Source organism: Fusarium subglutinans (assembly GCF_013396075.1).
Source record: "Fusarium subglutinans strain NRRL 66333 chromosome Unknown NRRL66333_c0000216, whole genome shotgun sequence".
In the NCBI taxonomy this organism is placed as follows: domain Eukaryota; kingdom Fungi; phylum Ascomycota; class Sordariomycetes; order Hypocreales; family Nectriaceae; genus Fusarium; species Fusarium subglutinans.
The window spans coordinates 19,312-38,729 of NW_023502279.1; the positions used below are offsets into that span (position 1 = coordinate 19,312).

The window sequence follows — 19,418 nt, forward strand, 5'->3', positions numbered from 1 at the left end:
CGCCAACACAGCGTAGTCACTTGTTAAGCCCATCTCACATCATCGTCAATAACCTTGACAAACCCGTAAACCAACATCATGTCTCTGCCATCGACCATGAAGGCCGTGGTTTTTGATGGTCTGTATAAAATATCAGTGCAGGAAAGGCCAGTGCCTCAGCGTAAGTTGACCAGTCACCCGGCTTCAGACCTGTCATTATTGAACGAGAGCTATTTCGACTACAGCTAACTCGATGTAGTTCGAGATGAGAGGGATATCATTATCAAAGTTCATGCCGCTGGCCTGTGTGGATCGTAAGGGCGTCATCATCCTCCAAATGCTGTCCCATTTGCTAAGTAGAGCCCCAGGGAACTTCACATCTACCGTGGCCATCAGCCTTCAGATACTGGCTTCATCATGGGCCACGAGTTCACCGGAACGGTCGTCCAGATTGGGTCAGCTGTAAAGACAATCAACATCGGTGACAAGGTCGTTGCTCCCTTTACAGCTTCCTGGTGAGCTCTCTCCTCCGCCGTCCGGTTCTCGTGCTCATAAGAAACTACAGTGGCAACTGTTTCTTCTGCAATAATGGTTGCTCAGCCCGTTGCGTTGAGAGCCAGTTGTTTGGCTGTGAAACTCTTGACGGAGGACAAGCCGAGTACGTTCGGATTCCCATGGCCGATGGAACTGCCGTCAAATCCCCCGGGACTATCTCAGACCAGGCTCTCCTTCTCATGGCAGACATCTTTCCCACCGGATTCTATGGTGTAAAGAGCGCCGCAGAATTGATCCCTTCCCAGAACATTCAGGATGCCACACTAGTCGTCATAGGTTGTGGCCCGGTTGGGCTTTGTGCCATCCTAGCAGCCACCCATTTCAAGCCTCGCCACCTCTTTGCCATCGATAGTGTCAACAGTCGTCTGGAGCAAGCTCGAAAACTGGGTGCAGAGCCACTGAACTTTGAGACAGACAGAGCAGGGCTAGAAGCTAGAATAAAGGAGGTGACAGAAGGACGAGGCGCGGATATGGTAGTTGAAGTTGTTGGCCAGTCCCCAGCTTTAAGGACTGCATTCGATATCGTGCGACCTTTTGGTGCGATTAGTAGCATTGGTGTCCACAACAAAGAGGTATGGTAGCAGAAGGCAACGATGGCCAGGGACAGGAGCTAACATCACAATGCAGATTCCGTGGACGGGCGACGATGCGTATACGTCTGTAACGCCTTGGGATGCTTTATGTAGAGAACTGACTGGCTGACCTTGTTGCAGAAAGAATATTCGAGTGCAAATGGGTCGCTGCCCAGTCCGCAGCGTCTTTGACGAAGCCCTCAAGTTGCTGGAGCAGAAACAAGACCAGATTGGGTGAGTTTTGAGTTGCCGTTGGAGATGCTTCAACAGCTAACATCACCGTAAGCTTCCTGTTCGACCACATCATGCCGCTTGCACAGGCTCCTGAAGGATACACTCTTTTTGAGCAGTGTAAGACGCAGAAAGTAGTATTCACATTGTAACGCAAAATACAAGCCCTAGATTAAGAGGCCGGTTTAGTTTTGCCGAGGCTTGACCATGCCCTCATGCATTAGATAGTAGACAACCGTGGAATCGTTATGCACGATGGCTAGAACAAGCCTCTTCTCTCGTGGGCCATTGCGCTCGACCGAGTCAAAAATCTCGGAGAATCTCTTGATAGACCACTTCTCTTCGGGATGTACTGCCAACACCCATTCGAGCTCCGGTGTCTGATCCAGAGGTTCCCCAGTGGTCCTCTCACGTTCCAGGGCAGCGATCTGGTCATCAGGGTGGGTGTAAAGCCGTTTCGGCGGCAAACCTCTGATCAGAGGTCGCTGAGTTGTTGTTTCATGGATTTTGAGGGAGACCCAATCATGCTGATATTGCAGATTGTATACAACTATTGAAGTGACGTTTGAAACCGGGTCACTTGAGGGATCCATGTTGAGCATGACTACTGCTGACCTTTGTGTGATGTCCACGTAATGAGTGCCAAGGGAGGCGGATGATGAAATTTGATACGGATCAGGACCAAGAGGAGTGTGTGCGCGGAAGCCAAATATGCGTGTAAAGGGGCGAGGCGCGGCTCTGCGACGAGGAAAAGAAAGACCCGAGCTTGAGAAATCGGCGGGTATTTTCACAAAAGTAGCGAAGAAACGTTGAAAGGCCGAAACCCAGTTGTAAGAGAGGTTGATGGAATTTCAAAACCTCGTACGAAGAGGTAAATGCTACCTTTTTTATGGATCAAGTGAAGGTGGATAGCAACACCCGCGAAGAGTGGGGTATACCTAAGCACGTCCAGCGGACCTTCATGATTGAACGAAGTGAACCTCCGCGTATTCACATTTTCACATGCTCGTTCCATGAGAATTGGGGTCGTTTAGACTTTTGTGTCTCAGCAGGAACTTCGCTTTGCCTGTAATTGACCAATGCTGACCCCCCCGGCGTTGCCGTGAACCGTCAGTACTAAGCTTCAGTGCTTAGGTAGGTAGACACCCTTAGTACCTAGGTACGAGTAGCTTGGTTAGTAAAAGTAAGGTAAGGTACCTAAGGTAGTGATTGATTGACATCCACTATCCACGTTGGCATTAGACCCTGAGAAAGGATCTAGATAAATGGACAAGTCCCACCGTTGCTAGGCACGTTGATGTGGATCACAATCGCATTCCATCCTCTCTCTTTATCTTTGTACCTATACAGACAGACATCTTGATTTACTGAAACAAGCACCAACAACTTCAGTTACAGCTCTCCAGGCGCCCAATCTAGGGTCGCCAAGTCGCATAGCCACCATGACAAACTCTGGGCAACCTTCCTATAATGGCACAGATACCGAACCATTTCCAAGCCTCGATAATGCGTCACCAAACCCTGATCATACAAACATAAACGCCGACTCTTCATCTGTTGTCGAGAATCGTCCAGCGGCCTCTTCATCTCTGAGTGGACGTCTCCGCAGAGTTTCCCAAAGTTTCGAAGTTTCCGGCCCTCCTGAAGGGTTTATGGCCGCTACAGGAACCATCGCAGCATCCATATTCTCGCGACAGACTGTGGCGCGTAGGCCATCAGACACTTCGATACCGATGCAAACAAGCCAGCCCCTTGGGGACACATCCAGACAGAGCACATTCCCAGCTGTCAACGAAGAGCCGCCCGCAGAGAAGGCGAATGCAAGCGTCGGGACCCCCAGGCGAAACCTGACTGGCGAGCCTGCTGCCGCGGCTCCTTTCGACAATGGGTATCATTTCCCACCAAAGCATTCGTTTGGACAGTCGACGAAACTTGGACTGATCGCTTTCTGGAACTATGTACGAACACCAACGGGCTTTCTTGTTACCATATACGGTCTGAACGTCGTTGCCTGGGGCGGAATGCTTTTCTTGCTGCTTTGGTAAGTTAATGATTTGTGTCCCTTGTCCTCAAGGTCCAGCCATGCTGACAAGCAACCAGCAATGCTTCACCCGCGATGTGTGTTCCGACTTGCAACGACATCAACTCCCCCAGGCGCAAGTGGATAGAGTGGGACTCACAGATTTTAAATGCTCTTTTCTGTGTTACAGGATTTGGTCTTGCTCCATGGCGCTTCCGTGATCTGTATTTCCTGCTTCAGTATCGATTCCAGAAGAAGGAAGTTGCCCTTCGACGATTAGCAGGCATTCACCGAGGATGGTTCCGTCTCCCAGGGTCCGATCAGATTGATCCTCAAATAGGGCCCCATAATATCTCGTCTGCGCCCGAACTAGCCTCATCACTCGCCTGCCCGTTTCCAGAAGACAAGATCCCCGACGCTCCGCTGACTGGCGTGCGAGCCCCGCCAACACCCATCACGAGAATGGACGCTGTCATTTGGCTGATGGTATGGAACACGTTTCTGCAGTGCGTCCTGTCTGGATTCATGTGGGGCCTTAACCGTTACGATCGTCCCAGTTGGTCTACAGGTCTTTTTGTAGCACTGGCTTGTATTGTGGCGGCCATTGGAGGGCTTGTAATGTTTCTCGAGGGGAAGAAAGTCAAGGGCATTGAAGGCGTCCCCATTTCAGAAGAAGACCAGAAGCTACTACAACAAGATCGGGAACGTGGTGTGTGGCATTACAATAATATCAAGGACAAAGACCTGGCTGCTGAGGAAGCAAAGAAGAAGAAAAAGGAAAAGGCGAAGAAGTGATGCTCCTGTTGCACATCTATTGGGCATGTACAGGCGTAAACGGCAAATCTTGGTTGGCTAATGATGGTAATGGGTGGTAGTTTCACTGATTTCATGCATGTGCGCTTTATAGTAGCAACAGGCGTTGGGTGAGCTTGCCCATAGCGTAACCATATCGTGCATATATAAAATAATTTGGGATACAACATCAAATTTAGTACTTGTGTGCCTTAGCTACTCTTCGTGATATGTACGTTCATGGATGGTTGTTTGTGTATTTAACAACTGCAGCCAATAAGTCAACCCCTTCTCATAATATACTCACCTGCGCCAAATGTATGAAAACCAGACCATCAGTGGATATATAGACATCGTCATTCAAGACTCTATGAGGCTTTCTGAAGACTGTGATATACAGCCACTTCAACTTTTCATCTCACTAAGGTCGAGACTCTCGTATCTGACTACCTTATTATGCAGGCCCCGCTTCCATTCACCTAACCCCCGGCCTCCGCCTCACTCAGTACCTTAGGTACCTATTCAAGAGGGACGTACCCGCATTAGCTAACTCCGGCCTCATGACGTGCCATTCCTACCGTGGCCTACCTATCTACCAGGTACCTATCCTGAGCCTTCTCCACTGTTCCTTCAACTTTCCCTTGTCAACTCATTAGGTAGATACACGCAGCAAGTTCACGGTACATCTCGACAACTTCAACTTCGCGCAATATCAGTATATAAGCACCTCCGATACCCTTTCAGCTTGGCATCACCCTTCGTCTGCCTCAGGGCCCCGCATCATGGGGCTGGCTTACAACACCTACCTGAATAGCAGCAAGATCTACGGCTGCAAGACATGCAAGGCCCATCTTGCTAACCATGAGGATATCATCAGCCGCGTATGTTGTCCTCCAACTCCCCAACCTCTTAAATCCCTTGTAGTTTCCTGTCCGCTGATGCCGGTACCAGAATTTCCGCGGTCAACATGGCAAGGCCTACCTCTTTCACAATGTCGTCAATATCGAGACGGGTCCTCCGAACGAACGTAACATGACGACCGGTCGACACGTAGTCCGTGATATTACATGCCGTCAGTGCAAGGAGACCGTTGGATGGAAGTACGATAAGGCCTACGAATCTTCGGAGAAGTACAAGGAGGGCAAGTTTATTCTTGAGGCAGAGCTGCTATGTAATGTTACTTGAGACCTTGCTTTCAAGGCACCTCCCAGCGTGCTCGTTGACTGCTTTTGTCTGAGGCGTTATCTGGATATTGTATGCATAGGCGTTGACTGTATTTTTGGGTGGCCTAAACACTGCTTTTAATCATGACAAGGACAAACCAGAGATAGTTATGTTACTTAGCCATTTGGATCTGAATTTCAATATGATAAACTATTCAACTAAATCCTATACTCCAAGCCTGGACGCCGTTCCAACATGCAGATGATTACAAAACTCTGGCGCAACATTATGTCATGTAGTTGGCAGCACAGAATGCTTTGCTCAACGGTGCTCAATGGGCTCCTCGGGCAAGAGCTCCTCGACCTCTTCATCTGGGACTCTGAGGAACTCCAGAGGGGGTTGAACGATACCATTGAACAAGAAAGTGAAGTAAACAAGCAGGGCGAAACCGACAATTTGGAGCCACTTGAAAGTCTCCCAGCCCAAACCAAGAGAGACGATCCAGATGAATAGTGTTCTGCAAGTGTCAATGGTAGATCGAGAAGTAGCACTGACGCTTCGAGTAACGGACAAGCCAAAGAAGTTGAAGCCACTAGTAGCAATGTCAGTGTTTCGGTTTTCCAAATCTAATCGACAAGATACTCACCCAATGCTGATCATGATGAGAAAACTAGAAATGAGGACCTGCTTGTTCTCCGTCATCTGGCGCCAGCCCTCGACAATGTCAAAATATCCATACTTGCCAGCTTCAGTGGAGCCGATAGTGGCATGTAGAACAAGCATAGCGAGGAGGGTAACACTGAAACCGAAGATACCCTCCCAGCCGACCACTCTGATTGGGTCAATCGTAGATCTCTCCAGGAGATATTCCTCGAGGACGAACTGAGTGGCTGTGAAGATCTGGGCACCAGCGATAAGCAAAACACCCACAATGGCTCTGGCAGCGTCTGAAAGTCCTCCGTCAGCAGCCGAGTCCTCCTCGGGCTGTCCAATGGAGTTCTCGGGCTTCTCATCTGGCCAAATAGCTCCAGCCAAACCAACGACTGCGACACCCAGGACGACACCGACGAGGGATAGCCACTGGAAGAGGTGCAGGTGTCGCTTGAGGAAGACGACGCTGAAGAGGCCGACGAACAAGACGAGAGCACCCCGTGTCATTTGGTAGATGGATGCAGCAACCATGAGAAGTCCAGCGTTCATGAGCGTGGTACCGCAGATGTCGCAAATAGCGGGCAGAGCAAGCAAGGTAACTCGGTATCCCTTTAAGATGGATGGGCCGGTGTGAAGGAGTTTGGTGCGATCGTCGGCTTGGGGCGCAGCCTCAGCATCACCATTTTCCTCGGTATCAACAGCTTGATAGCCTCGGTCTTCTGGTACAGAACCCTTGAACCGTCGCCAGAGAGCCATTAGGCCAACAACTAGCCAGCAGCCCATTTCGCCGATGAACATCTGGGCGGTTTGGAGAACCGGCTGATTAAAGAAAGCGCGCTTCCTTGGATTGTCATCGGGGCCACAGTTTCGAACACATTGGTTGTCCTATGGAAAGGTGAGTCAGTTGCAGCTCTTCTGACATAGCGGAACAACGGGTGCGCAGCGCATGTCGTCATACCTGATACTTGGTCAACAAGGTGTTGCAAACACCTGTGAGCAGCATCATGGCTACGAGAAATGGGATGAGGCTTCTAGACGCCATGTTGAAGAGATGGCCGATCACCGATGGCCAGCCTTCAGTGGTTGTTGATGTTATTCAGAGAGTAAGTAAGGAAGATGGGGACGAGACGGCTGAGAAGGTCAGCCAGAACTGATAAGAACAAAGAGCTGATAAGCTCTAACCTAAGGTAAAAGGCGGAGTGGAGGTACGTAGCCGTAGCACAGAGGGGTGCAAATGCAGGGTTCAGACACTTGACCTGAATGCGGAGTCGTCGCCTCACTAAATGCATGCACTACCTGCATTAGCCCCTAGATCCATCTCTGGCGCCTCACGTCTCTCCTTGTGAGTACTACGCGTTACTCGATACCTCGAGGTACATGCTCAGGCCAAGTTGATATACCTTTCATTTCTTGGTGGGGAAACCGGGTTTAGTTTATGCGGGTCACAGCGAGACAAACGAGATCCCAGCCACCAGACTTCTTGGAGGGTGACACGTGCATAATTATGGCCGTATCACAATTCACAAAGCTGTTGTCGGCTCTTCATTCCCTGCTCAGATCAATTGTCATCAACCCCAACCTCCCAGCCACTCTTTATTAGGAGCTTCTGTATCCGTATCCAATTTCGACAGGGAACACAAGTTTGAGTGTCTCAGCGCTGGGTCAAATGATGGCAATCTCTGGCATATCAGAGTCAGCGTTTTCAGTCACCTGCTGAGATGCCACACAAGTCACTTGATCAATACCACGCATGCTCAGACACACATGCAACACGGTCTAGTGTAAATAGTGGATACTGCACTTCGAACTATGCGTTGGTGGTTGACTGTTGATGAACCGCAAGTGAACAACTTGCCAACCCTATTGCCCTTGATAACTTGGGGAAAAAGAACAAAGGCTTGTCTTATTGTCATCCAACAACACCATATTAGTACGTCTTCATCCAACTTAGTCCAAACTTAGCCAACCCTACCATAACGTTCGTTGGTGTTGATGAAGATTTATACCTTGATTCATCAGTCTGGTCACATTCAGTCCAAGACACACTTATGGCCGTTACTTGTTTAAGTGTTATTGAGTGATGGTCCTCCAAAGGATACAAAAGGAGCGTAGATACACCTCGATCTAAAGTACAATACATGAAATTGATCTCAAAATTGAGCCTTGCTTGGCAAGATGTCCAAAGATGGACTAGAAACCCTCTGAATCCCTGAAAACTCCGAGAGTTCAGAAGTGAGAGCCAGTGCTGTTGCTCATGGCTGGGAATTATGGACCGGACTGGCCAGGAAATGCCAAAACTCCCAAACACCTCATACCCACTGTCAAGCTCACCACGTGAACGCCTCCTCGATGAAATCGATGTGGGATCGGTCCTGGCGGTTTCGAACAGCCAGGCGAACCTCGTCACTAAGAGCACCAGGGCCACATACTGTAACAGCCATGGCACCAACCTGGTGCTCTTGCTCCATACCCAAGAGAGTGTTGATGTTGGGTCGCCCAGGGAACATCTGGACAGTTGACGAGGGACTGTGGATTTCTTTGGTGGAGCGAGGCTGGCTGACAAAGAGCATGATTCGGAGAACATCCCTTCTCTTGTCCATGCCCAAAATCTCAGTCATCCAGGGGCGAATCCACTCCAGATGCTCGGGAGTCTGAATGGTCCAGACTAACAAGATCCTTCGAGTTGCGACAGTACCCTCGGAGTAGCCCTCAACAAGATGCTTGATATAGGGGACGGGGTGAGTGATGCCGACACCTCCAGCGAAGAGAACCACAGTACCGTAAGAGTCGAAAGAGTGGTGTCCACCATAAGGGCCCTCGGCGAAGCAGCTTGTCTCGAAACGACCTCCAGGGGCAGCGATTGCCTTCTTGTAGAGGCTATCAGTCATGCCGGTTCTGCCCCGGATGATGAAAGAAACCCGTTGTTGTTGCATGGCCAGAAGATCTTGGTTAGTCGTGGCTAATCGGTCGCTCTTAACATCCTCGACGCCGTCGTACCAGGCGACGGAGAAGGGGTGAGATTGCCAGTAGCTGATAGCGGGCATGTAGAGATAGGCGTGTTGTCCAGGGGCGGCGTTCCATGGGCGAGCCAGAGTCATGGTCAATCGGACGGCATTTCCGGGGAGGGCTTCGACAATGGTTCGGGAGCGCGAACCTCCAACGTGGGAGCGAATGACACGCCAAATACGATAGGTGCGATCGAAACTCCAGAGAGCGATCACAGCATAAACGTAGCAGAGCCACTTGAACAGACCAGGGGATGCGGACAAGTGATAGTACAATCCCACAACGGCGGCGGTGGCAGCGAGGATGTGAAGAGCCTTGAAGATCTCATAAAAGGCATGGCGAAGAGGACTGGAGGCCTGGATGCCGAGGAAGACAAAGGAGCATGTGGCCTAGGATGCGTATGTAAGTAAGATATTTACGTGAAGGACGTTAATAAATGTCATTAAAGTGACTTACAACAAAGCCGGGAAGGATAAAGTTGCCCGCAGGAGGGGTGAAGACCCAACCGTTCTTACCATAGTGGGCAAGGGTATGAGCGAGAGCCTCAAGAATGACAATACGGCCAAACCAACGGTGGATTAGGTTGTAGGTGTCAAAGGAGATGTTCAAGAGGGGGATGAGAGGGTTGTTTCGTCCAGCCAGAAGGAAGAGAGGGACCTAAAATGGAAATAAGGTTAGTGGCATGTACTAGGGAGATTTGGAACGATGCAAGCCAAGCATTATAGAAAGTGCATTTCATTGGCTAGGCCTTCCTTAATATTCAATTCAATTCATACCATATTGACAGTTGAGAGGACACCAGTGCGGTTGCGAATGACACCGCAGGCGGTGGCCATATCAGCGGAATAATCGATGTCGATAACGCACCAGACGACATTGGAGACAAAGTAGGACACGAGGAAAAGCAGTTGGAAACGGGTGGGCAGAGTTCCAACGTTGATGGCCTTGCTTAGCTGGATTTCGCGGTTGTGGCGCTTGCTGAAGACGGGAGCGTAAAGAAGGTGGCGCTTCAGGGCCGCAAACTTCTGGTTGGGGATAGCGAAGTAGCGCTGCTTGTCGTTGTTCAAGCAAGAAACATGTCGAGTAAGTCGGATAATTCGCTCGCAGACCTTCCAGACGATAACAGCAGCAGAGACAGCACCACAGACGATCATGAGGTACTTGGAGAGGTTTCCGTTGGTGGTTTCGGCGATTTCTTTAGCGAGTTGTTGCTCGGGTGTGAGCTCGTAACCGCCTCGCGGCAGCAGTGAGTTTCCGGCACTCATTGCGACTGAAGAAAGGAGGGAAAGAAGGAGAACAAAAACAATGAGATCGAGGTGTCGAAGTGAAAAAAGTTGAGAAAAGTAAAAGGGAAAAAAACCTCCCCTGGAGGAATCGAGTAGAATGGTCGAAGAAAGCGGCGGCGAAGAGAAAAAGAAGAGAGAAGGAGAGAGAGGGCGCTGTCGACAGTGACGGGGCCAAGGGACTGTAATGTAGTAGCCGCAGCACTAACAACACCAACAACAGCAGACGGTGAATAAATGAACGAAGGGACGAGAGAGAGCGTGCGTGTCTGAATGGAAACCAGCTCCGAAATAAACAATTCCTACGCCTCCTTTAGGAATGAACTGAAGACGTCAAGGTTGACGAAACAAGACAAGGCAAGGAAGAGTTTTGAAAAAACGATTGCGGAGGCCAAGGGAGGGATAGTATTAAGAGCGAGCAGGGGGTATTTTGTGAGATAAATTGGGTTTATACTATCCGGAAATTCCCCAGCAATCATGGCTCAAGCAGATCACATTCAAGGCCGCGTGTAGGTAGGGCTTGTCGTAGAAACAGTGGCCATGCAGTGTCCCTTGCTCTCTCATTTGCAGCCCAGTCCATCAGCTGGCTGTACCTATCCCGCTTCCTATCCCTGAGTATCCCACTGAGGGGGCCCATCTGCCAGTCTGCCAGTGACTAGCCAGCTGCAGCACGACGACAGTGACTGACGGGAGTTACAGCTGGGGCCAACGGCCAGCTGCGAGACCACTAAGCCTACCTACCTAAGGTACCTTGTTAGCCTCTAGTCTCAGGGGCACCAACTTTCAAGATACTCATCGTCACTTTCGAGATTGCTTGATCCGGCCATGCCATTGGGCGAACCTGCACAATCTAGAATCCCCTCGGCGGCTCTACTAGCGAACTGGCCCAGTCAGCGTCTGCGTTGCAATTGCGCGGGACGAGATGTATTGAACAGGGGAGATGACTGTGGCGCTGGCTCCGAGTGGCGGAAGGACATCTGATATCCTAGCACCGTGGGGCACAACTGGGATTCTGAAACAAGGGCTTTCCCAGCTTCTGGGTAATCAGTTTCTTGGCTGTGTACTCCGTACCTAGGTAAGGAAGCGAATGTTAGAGTTAGGGGATTATGATCTTACTAAAACTTCAACGCCCCGCTAATTTTAAACTCTCTTTTAGTACTTTTACGATAAATACTTTATTTTGAAAGTCTTTCATCTCTCTTATACCGGAGGATACTCCATTTGTAGCCCTCGCAAGGACGTGCGTGGTCCAGTTCCAAGTAAACGCGACTCAGCGGCAATGCAATACATGCCTGTATTGTACAGAAACTATGGACCATCTGTTTGCTGATCAAGTCTCCAGAGATTGTTCCCAACCGAACCTGCGAACCCAGCCTGACCCAGCAATGACATCGAATGGTGGTTTCAAGTGCCTCATGCCCCACCATGACCGATGTTATCGTAACCGTTTCCGCGGCTCCTGAGAGGCGGAGGATTATTCTCCAGTCAAAGCCTGAGACGAGCACTGAGACAAATTCATTACGTGTGCATATGTACGTACGTACGTATGATCGATCCCTGGCTGCCAACACCAAGAAAACAAAAAAGCAAAACAAAAGATAAGGCGTAAATCGAAACTCTATTAGAGTGATTGCGTATTATCCCTACATCCTAACTTAGTACGGTCTCTGTCTGTTAAGCTCAAAGTATGCTGAGTTCGTCATCCATATCGTCCTCTCCAGGCTCTGCCAATGATGTTCCTACAGCGACTCTATTAGGCCTATTTTCCTGCCACGTCCTTGCAATATCCAAGCGCCTGACTCTCTTCACGCTCTTGATATTCTTGCTACTGCTTCTGTCGCTGCCGTTACTACCATGTGTTCGTCCCAATGTTTTCCTGGGGCTGCAGTCCATCATCTGTGCACACTCGCCAAGCTCATCTCCGCTGTCTTGCTCTTCGTCAATATCCGTAATGCTGGTTGTGCTCGTATCATTCTCATCCTCCCTGTCGGTGTCGTCCGTTTCATCATGATTGCCAGCATCCTTGTCACTTCCTACCGAGCTATCTTGGTCGTTTCTGCGCCTGAGATTGCGGCCCGTCTTCCCACTCAGGCCTGTCGTCCGCGCTCGACTATCTGGTCGACGATCTGTGCCTGTTCTGTAGCTCGTTCTGTCTCGACTTTGGCTTTGCTGTCTCAGCTCGCTTCCTCGTTCCTTGCCGGGGCTGGGGAGAACCCATTCGCCAATCCCTTCCTCCCACTTCCAGCCCGAGAACATGGTGCTTGTTTCGACGACTCCCTTGCCAGCGGTGGGAAATCTTTCAGCAAAAGCAACGTCTCGGAGGTCCTTCGTTTTCTGTGCCAAAACAAACGCCCCGTCGGACACCAGACCTTCTTGAAACCAATCAGGCAGCCTCAGTTCATTTAAACGTGTACGAATCTCGGACAAGACGTCGTGGCAAGCCAGGCCACATGCTTGTCCCCGGTATTGTGCAACACAGCAAGCCAGCAAGAGAGTTTGTCGATACTGAGGTTTAGTTGGGGAACCGTTTCTTGCTGTCAACGGTTTCACACAGTCGTAAATCGCCAGATTCCTCGCTGATAAACTGCCCACTTTCCCGTCGATCAAACTCGTGGCCAAGAATCGGGCTAAAACCAGTGTCAAAAATCCGCTGCTTCGAAACGCCCCGCGACGAGTTCGTTGCTGTGTGACGCACATTTCGAGTGTGAAGATTAGTCGTCGAATGGCGTGAGCTTTCCAAGGCTCTTCATCACTCATATCAACACTCTTTGTCCAAATCGCTGCCGTCATCGCGGCCAGAACACTGATCAGTGTCTGATCTTCTGTAGGCTGTTCTTTCTCCTTCGCTTTACCGCTGTCCAACATAAGCTGGTCTAGAGCCTTGCACATAAACTCGACGACTGAGGGGACAGGTTTTCTGGAATGTAGCAGGATTTCAATTCCTCGCATCCATACTGACTGAAACGCCCGTGATGTCAGCCAGGTCAGAGATAACTTCTTGGTGTTGATAAGGTTCGAGAGGCAGTCCCACGATGGGCCGATTGTTCCCCGACCCTGTAAGCTTCTTACTATAACACCCAGAGGCTGTACCGTACTGCTCTCGATCAAGGTACTTGACGTACCACGAGGTGCTGCCAAAGGAAGCCTCAGGCTTGAGACAAGTCTCGCGGCTTCTGCCTTGCAGTCAAGACTGAGACAAAGATCGGCCAACAGTCGTACAAACGGAGGTTCGAGGAGACCTTCTGTCACAGCAGTTGCCAAGAGACATAGAGCATGCGCACGGACAACAATCTTGAGGGGCTTCCAACCCAGACTTGAAGTACCAAATCCCTCGAGTTGATCGTAGAGTTCTGCAGATGCTTTAGATGATTGCCACTTGGAAGTTTTTCCTTCCTTTGCCGCAGTCTGACGATCCCATTCCTCTATCACGGCTATCGCATCTGGTATCCTGCGAAGACACATTCCTAGCAACGACTTCGGGTGTGCTGTTTGGGAGACGGGTTCGGTTGAGGCCAGCAAGCCATGCAGCCAGCTGAAAATGGCATCGTATATGCGATATTCACTATCCGAGACAATCCGACGGAGTGATTGCAATTCTACGACCAGTGATTTTGATCCTATGGCCATGGACTTTGAGCTTGTGGGTGCAGCCTCGGGGGTCAAATTGTCGCATCTGAACTTGCGCATGACTGGCGTTGTAAACCCGAGTCGCCCAGCTCCTGGAGGACTACGTTCAATTTTCATGCTGCCGAGAGTGCGAAATGCGCGCGGCGGTGTCGACACAGGCGAAGTCATTGGCTTTGACTCAGATTTTGGTACTCGGCGTCCTCCATAGGTGTGCCGCACTCGCTTTGACAATTTCGTAGTTTCATTCTCCGTGTTCGTCCGTTTCGTGCGGGTTGTCGTTGTCGTTGGTAGCCGGGCCTCATTAACTAGTTTTCTTAAAGCAACTATGCGGCACTGGAGTTGCCGTAGTAGGCGCTGGCATCTTGCTGCCGTCCAAGGCTGTACATCTTGTTGGTGGTTGCTGCGATCTCCCTTCATCAAACAGTGGGCTGACGGGGATGGGCGATCAGCCATGATAGATGCATTCGGGTGATATCGAAGTAGTTGGATTAATATTATAGTAGTAACAAAGCCACAAAAAACATATTAGATGCCCAAGAGAGTATCAGCGATTTCATCAACAAGCAAAAGAAAGCATTGAAGATAGGTAGTTAAGGACAAAGAAGATGTTGTGTTGTGTTGTGCTAGGTAAAGTAGGGAGCATACCTGGAGATCGGCCAATATTTACATTCATCTACTTTTGGTCTAGCGCTACCGTCCATCGCTCTGGGGTCGACCGGCTTCGGGGCCCTAACATTCTCTACTCGGGCTATACCTTGTTTAACCGTACAAGGCATCTGAGGGCTAAAGTACAGTCGCTGTCGCGTGTTCAGCACCGGGTACTTCCAGTGTCCGGTCCCAATGCAATGCCGGGCCATTGCCGCCGCACCCACCACAACCTACTCGAGTGTTAACCGTCCAATTTTTTTCTTCGTCCCCTCCGCTCCGTCACTACCTTACTCCCACCTTCTTTCGACCAACGTCGTTCAATTGATTTTCTTAGCCTTCCAGTGCATGTCCCATGCCTGGTTTCCTCCCTCATTGCCTATTCTTCTTTTGCTAAATACTCCATCTTGTCAATATGGCTGAGGAAACCACTCCTCCCACTCAGGCGCCTGGTATGTATAATTTTTGTGCGAAGCTAGACCGCCCTTGTCGAATACTCGCTTGTAAAGTCCGGGGTCTCAACAGCCTCAATTCGGTCACTGACGGAGCTACCATATAGCTTTTGCTTTGCCTGTACTGGTCTTAACTTGCTCTTTGTATTGGATCTGCTATACTGAGCCGAGCTAATATGTCTCACAGCTGCTGCGTCCGAGGAGCCCGAGACCAACATGGAGGCCGAAGCTCAAGACGTTGACGCGGGCGCTGAAGGTAGCTAAAATTATCCCTCCGATTAGCGATATAGACGACATGGATATCTAACGGTTCAAAGCGTTAATAAACCTTACCATCGTCTTGCCCGACGCCAATGCTAGCAGGATGCAGATTATGGTCCGTCATTGACTTATACCGAGGCCCCTGCAAAATCTCAAGCTCACAAAAGAATGTCCAGGTCTCTTCTCAAGAACAGGTTCACGAGATTCGACAGTCCATCATTGACCTTCCCTCCGCATTCCAGTACACTTGCTTCCACCTCGAGTTTAACGGCGAGAAGATCAACGACTTCATTCCCCTCTCTGAAATTCCTGACCTCGGCACTACTCCCGAATTCCACGTCGTTGAGGACCCATATACCGAGAAGGAAGCTCGCATCCATTTTGTTCGCATTCGAGAGCTAATCGGTGCCTCTGGAGACCGATGCGACACGGCCCAGGGCCTTCTTCCGGGGCTGTCCCTCTTCGAAACTGTCGCCACAGAGGCCGTCAGCAACACTGAGTCGGCCGAGGAGTCACCCATTCAGAACTACGATTTCCAGGCTGTGCCCTCTCTTACCGAGTTGGTCCCTCCTCCCTCTGAGCCCGCTCCCAAGACAGTGAAGCAGATCTCCTTGTCTTCCTGGAATCCTCCTCCTCCTCACCTCCGACAGCGTGGCCACTTGCTCTACTTGGTTGTCTCCACCAACGAGGGCGAGCAATATCAGATCACCTCTCACGTTTCGGGCTTCTTCGTCAACAAGTCATCTAACGCCAAATTCGATCCCTTCCCTCGTGCGGCACCCAAGGGTCAGTCAGCTCACTCTTTGCTGAGCCTGATCGAGCTTGTCTCTGCATCCTTCGCCGAGTCCTTCACAAAACTCCAGGACTACAACAACCAACGCGACCCTCTCGCCACCTTCCAAATCACCAACGCTATTCCTGCTGCTCCTTGGGTGGTTCCCTCTCCTAACTCAACACTTTGCACACATCTTCCGGATCCTGCACGATCTCAGGAGACCTACCTCCTTAATGGTGTCGAGAACACCGACACTCTGCGAGACTGGAATGAAGAGTTCCAGTCAGCGAAGGAACTTCCTCGCGAGACCGTTCAGGATCGTGTCTTCCGAGAACGACTCATTTCTAAGCTCTTTGCCGATTATAATGAGGCTGCTAGTCGAGGCGCCGTCATGGTCGCACGAGGTGACATTGCACCTTTGAACCCCACAGAATGCAGAGATGCTCAAATCTTTGTCTACAACAACATCTTCTTCTCTTTTGGTGCTGACGGTGTTGGTACATTCACTTCTGAGGGCGGTGATGAGGCGGCCCGTGTCGCTACTGGTAAGGATGTCGCTGGCGTGAAGCTCGTCAACCAATTGGATATTGAGGGGCTTTTCACTCCTGCCACCGTGGTTGTTGACTACCTTGGCAAGCGAATTGTTGGACAGAGCATTGTTCCCGGTATTTTCAAGCAGCGTGAACCTGGTGAGAACCAGATCGACTACGGTGCTGTGGACGGCAAGGACATCGTCGCCGCTGATGAGAGGTTCGCTCCCGGCTTTGCTCAGCTGTCCAAGGCACTGAGAGTCAAGAAGCATCCTGTTTGGGACAAGGACGGTAAGCGATTTGACTTGGAGGCCAGTGTGGAAACCAAGGGTCTGCTGGGTACAGACGCCCGCAAGTATGTCTTGGATCTATATCGTATCAGCCCCCTCGACATTGCTTGGCTGGATGAAGACGGCCTTCCTGAGGATGGCGATGCTTACCCTCACCGCATGACAGTCCTCCGACCGGAGCTCGTCGACTCATTCTCGCGATACAGGCTGAAGCAGTGGGTTGATAAAGAGGTTGCCCGTCGAGCTGAACAAAAGAAGGAGAAGGAAAGTGAGGCCAAGGCCGCAGAGGGTGACGCCAAGGGCGAGGAGAGCGAGGGCGAGGGTGAAGCCTCCAAGGAAGAGGATAACCAGCCTAACCTGTCAGACTTCAAATTCGCCCTTAACCCTGACGCTTTTAGTGGCCAGGTTCCTCAGACCGATGAAGAGAAGGCCGAGTTCGCCGCTGATGAGGAAGAGGTTAGGGCAGCTGGAAAATATCTCCGCGAACAGGTTATCCCTGACCTGCTCAAGGATCTTTCCGAGTCCGAGATCAGCTTCCCCATGGATGGCCAGTCATTGAGCCGACTTCTACACAAGCGCGGTATCAACGTCAGATACCTCGGTAAGGTTGCTGAGCTCTCTAGTGATGGCCGACTCCGATGCTTGCGCGATATTTGCGTCCAGGATATGGTTGCCCGAGCCTTTAAGCATGTTTCTGCTGTTTACCTCAGGCACCTACCAGTCCCTGCTGTTCCTGCTGCTGTTTCTCACCTCCTCAACTGTCTGCTTGGACACAGGTTCAATGAGAAGCCTGTTGCTGAGCTCGATCCTTCCATCCGCAGTCTCTACACTGATGCCGACTGGTCTTTCGAGAAGGTTACACCTGAGACTTTGCGGCAGAACATTGAGGAGCAGATCCTCCAGCGATTCCGATATGAGCTCGACGAGGAGTGGCACAACCAGGTTCGCCCTGTGCAACTTCTTCGTGAGGTGTCGTTGAAGATTGGTATTCAGCTTCTAGCCAAGGACTACAGTTTCACGGCTGGGACTGCTGCTGCTGCTGCTGCTGCTGCCGCCGCCGCCACTTCTGAAGCTTCCCCTACAAAGGTCGAGAAGCCTGTTGTCAACGGCCAGGCCAATGGTGAATCTGGTAGCAGCAAGAAGAAGAAGAAAGAGCAAGGCTCGTGAAGCTTCACCCTGTTGACGCTGCCGTCCCAGCCAATGCGCATACTTTCAGCCCCGAAGACGTCATTGACCTCGTTCCTTTAATCAAGGACTCGTGCCCTCGCAGCGCCCTCGCGGAAGAGGCGCTTGAGGCTGGCCGTATTTCTCTTCTGCAAAACCAGAAGAAACTGGGCCAGGAGCTTCTCCTGGAATCCCTTTCCCTACATGAGCAGATTTATGGTATCTTGCATCCCGAGGTCGCTCGTGTCTACAACAGCCTATCTATGCTCTACTACCAGCTCGACGAGAAGGAGGCTGCTGTTGACCTTGCTCGCAAAGCTATCATCGTCGCTGAGAGGACCGTTGGTGTCGACTCGGCCGAGACTCTCCTCAACTACCTCAACCTGAGCCTGTTTCTCCACCAGATTGGCGACAGTAAGGGCGCTCTTGTGTACTCCAAGCATGCTCTTAAGATGTGGAAGGTCATTTATGGCCCTGACCATCCTGATTCTATCACAACACTCAACAATGCTGCTGTGATGCTCCAGAACCTCAAGGCTTACCACGAGTCTCGACTCTGGTTCGAGGAGTCACTGCGCGTATGCGAGTCTGTTTTCGGCAAGCAGTCGATCAACTCTGCTACCCTTCTATTCCAGCTGGCTCAGGCTCTTGCTTTAGATCGCGACTCAAAGGGAGCTGTCACTCGCATGCGAGAGTCTTACAACGTCTTCCTTGCTGAACTTGGGCCTGAGGACAAGAACACCAAGGAGGCCGAGAGCTGGTTGGAGCAGCTCACCCAGAATGCTGTCAACATTGCCAAGCATGCTAAGGACGTTGCTGCTCGAAGACTCCGAACTGGTGTTCGGTTTACCACCAATCCCTCAAGCTTGGCGGCTTCTAATGCTACTGTCCCCGGCCGCGCAGGACCTGGTTCACAAGTCGACTCTCGTAGCATTGATGAGCTTATCAAGTTCATCGAGGGTGGTGAACATCAGCAGACCAAGAAGCGAACTGGCCGTGGAAACCCTAAGAGGCGAGGCCAAGCTGGAGCGCGATAGGCCGACAAATTAACGAAATTCTTTATGATGCTATTATGTGGTCGAGTTTCTAGCTCACCGCTGTGTAACAGTAGACGATGAAACAAAAAGCATGGGGATTCCATTATGAATCATGTGGGAGCTGGGTGGCTTGGTCACGAAAAAAAAGGAAGCCCTTGCATTGGTCGGGTTTGGTACGGTTGGCGGCACGGTGGCGCGATCACACGTATTTGCATCAAAAGGCGCGTTCTCAACATTTGTATATATCCAAGGCTCTGTTGTAGGCCATTGGCCAGATGATCTTCACTCTTATATAACATGTTCACACTTGGAGCTCTTGAGTCTCTGTCGAGGGAGAATCCCCCAGTGGTTCGGAAAGGTCTATAAGATCGAGTGAATCGTTGA

The 19,418-nt window shown here is 50.8% G+C and overlaps 8 protein-coding genes across 8 annotated transcripts; 4 read left to right on the top strand and 4 right to left on the bottom strand.

Annotated features, from left to right (window-relative positions):
* Positions 1-78: 78 nt before the first annotated feature.
* On the top strand, positions 79-1,513 carry FSUBG_11412 (formaldehyde dehydrogenase; the record flags this gene model as incomplete). The annotated part of the gene is made up of 8 exons (XM_036676092.1): positions 79-160; positions 239-293; positions 348-494; positions 545-1,106; positions 1,162-1,190; positions 1,248-1,340; positions 1,393-1,457; positions 1,509-1,513. The coding sequence occupies 8 exons, from the start codon at positions 79-81 to the stop codon at positions 1,511-1,513; spliced, it is 1,038 nt and encodes a 345-aa protein (XP_036533094.1).
* Positions 1,514-1,522: 9 nt separating this feature from the next.
* On the bottom strand, positions 1,523-1,939 carry FSUBG_11413 (tRNA-splicing endonuclease subunit sen-15; the record flags this gene model as incomplete). The annotated part of the gene is made up of 1 exon (XM_036676093.1): positions 1,523-1,939. The coding sequence occupies one exon, from the start codon at positions 1,937-1,939 to the stop codon at positions 1,523-1,525; it is 417 nt and encodes a 138-aa protein (XP_036533095.1).
* An 840-nt stretch (positions 1,940-2,779) lies between these two features.
* FSUBG_11414 (uncharacterized protein) lies at positions 2,780-4,152 on the top strand (the record flags this gene model as incomplete). Its single annotated transcript, XM_036676094.1, has 2 exons — positions 2,780-3,378; positions 3,438-4,152. 2 exons carry the CDS (start codon positions 2,780-2,782, stop codon positions 4,150-4,152), a joined length of 1,314 nt encoding a protein of 437 aa, XP_036533096.1.
* A 779-nt stretch (positions 4,153-4,931) lies between these two features.
* Positions 4,932-5,334, top strand: FSUBG_11415 (Yippee-type zinc-binding protein; the record flags this gene model as incomplete). Its single annotated transcript, XM_036676095.1, has 2 exons — positions 4,932-5,030; positions 5,101-5,334. The coding sequence occupies 2 exons, from the start codon at positions 4,932-4,934 to the stop codon at positions 5,332-5,334; spliced, it is 333 nt and encodes a 110-aa protein (XP_036533097.1).
* Positions 5,335-5,634: 300 nt separating this feature from the next.
* FSUBG_11416 (nucleotide-sugar transporter) lies at positions 5,635-7,006 on the bottom strand (the record flags this gene model as incomplete). Its single annotated transcript, XM_036676096.1, has 3 exons — positions 5,635-5,905; positions 5,960-6,849; positions 6,923-7,006. 3 exons carry the CDS (start codon positions 7,004-7,006, stop codon positions 5,635-5,637), a joined length of 1,245 nt encoding a protein of 414 aa, XP_036533098.1.
* Positions 7,007-8,291: 1,285 nt separating this feature from the next.
* On the bottom strand, positions 8,292-10,235 carry FSUBG_11417 (ferric-chelate reductase; the record flags this gene model as incomplete). The annotated part of the gene is made up of 3 exons (XM_036676097.1): positions 8,292-9,359; positions 9,427-9,627; positions 9,747-10,235. The coding sequence occupies 3 exons, from the start codon at positions 10,233-10,235 to the stop codon at positions 8,292-8,294; spliced, it is 1,758 nt and encodes a 585-aa protein (XP_036533099.1).
* Positions 10,236-11,933: 1,698 nt separating this feature from the next.
* Positions 11,934-13,940, bottom strand: FSUBG_11418 (uncharacterized protein; the record flags this gene model as incomplete). Its single annotated transcript, XM_036676098.1, has 1 exon — positions 11,934-13,940. One exon carries the CDS (start codon positions 13,938-13,940, stop codon positions 11,934-11,936), a length of 2,007 nt encoding a protein of 668 aa, XP_036533100.1.
* A 1,000-nt stretch (positions 13,941-14,940) lies between these two features.
* Positions 14,941-19,034, top strand: FSUBG_11419 (TIF31; the record flags this gene model as incomplete). Its single annotated transcript, XM_036676099.1, has 5 exons — positions 14,941-14,977; positions 15,165-15,233; positions 15,295-15,353; positions 15,415-17,996; positions 18,050-19,034. 5 exons carry the CDS (start codon positions 14,941-14,943, stop codon positions 19,032-19,034), a joined length of 3,732 nt encoding a protein of 1,243 aa, XP_036533101.1.
* Between the last annotated feature and the right edge of the window lie 384 nt (positions 19,035-19,418).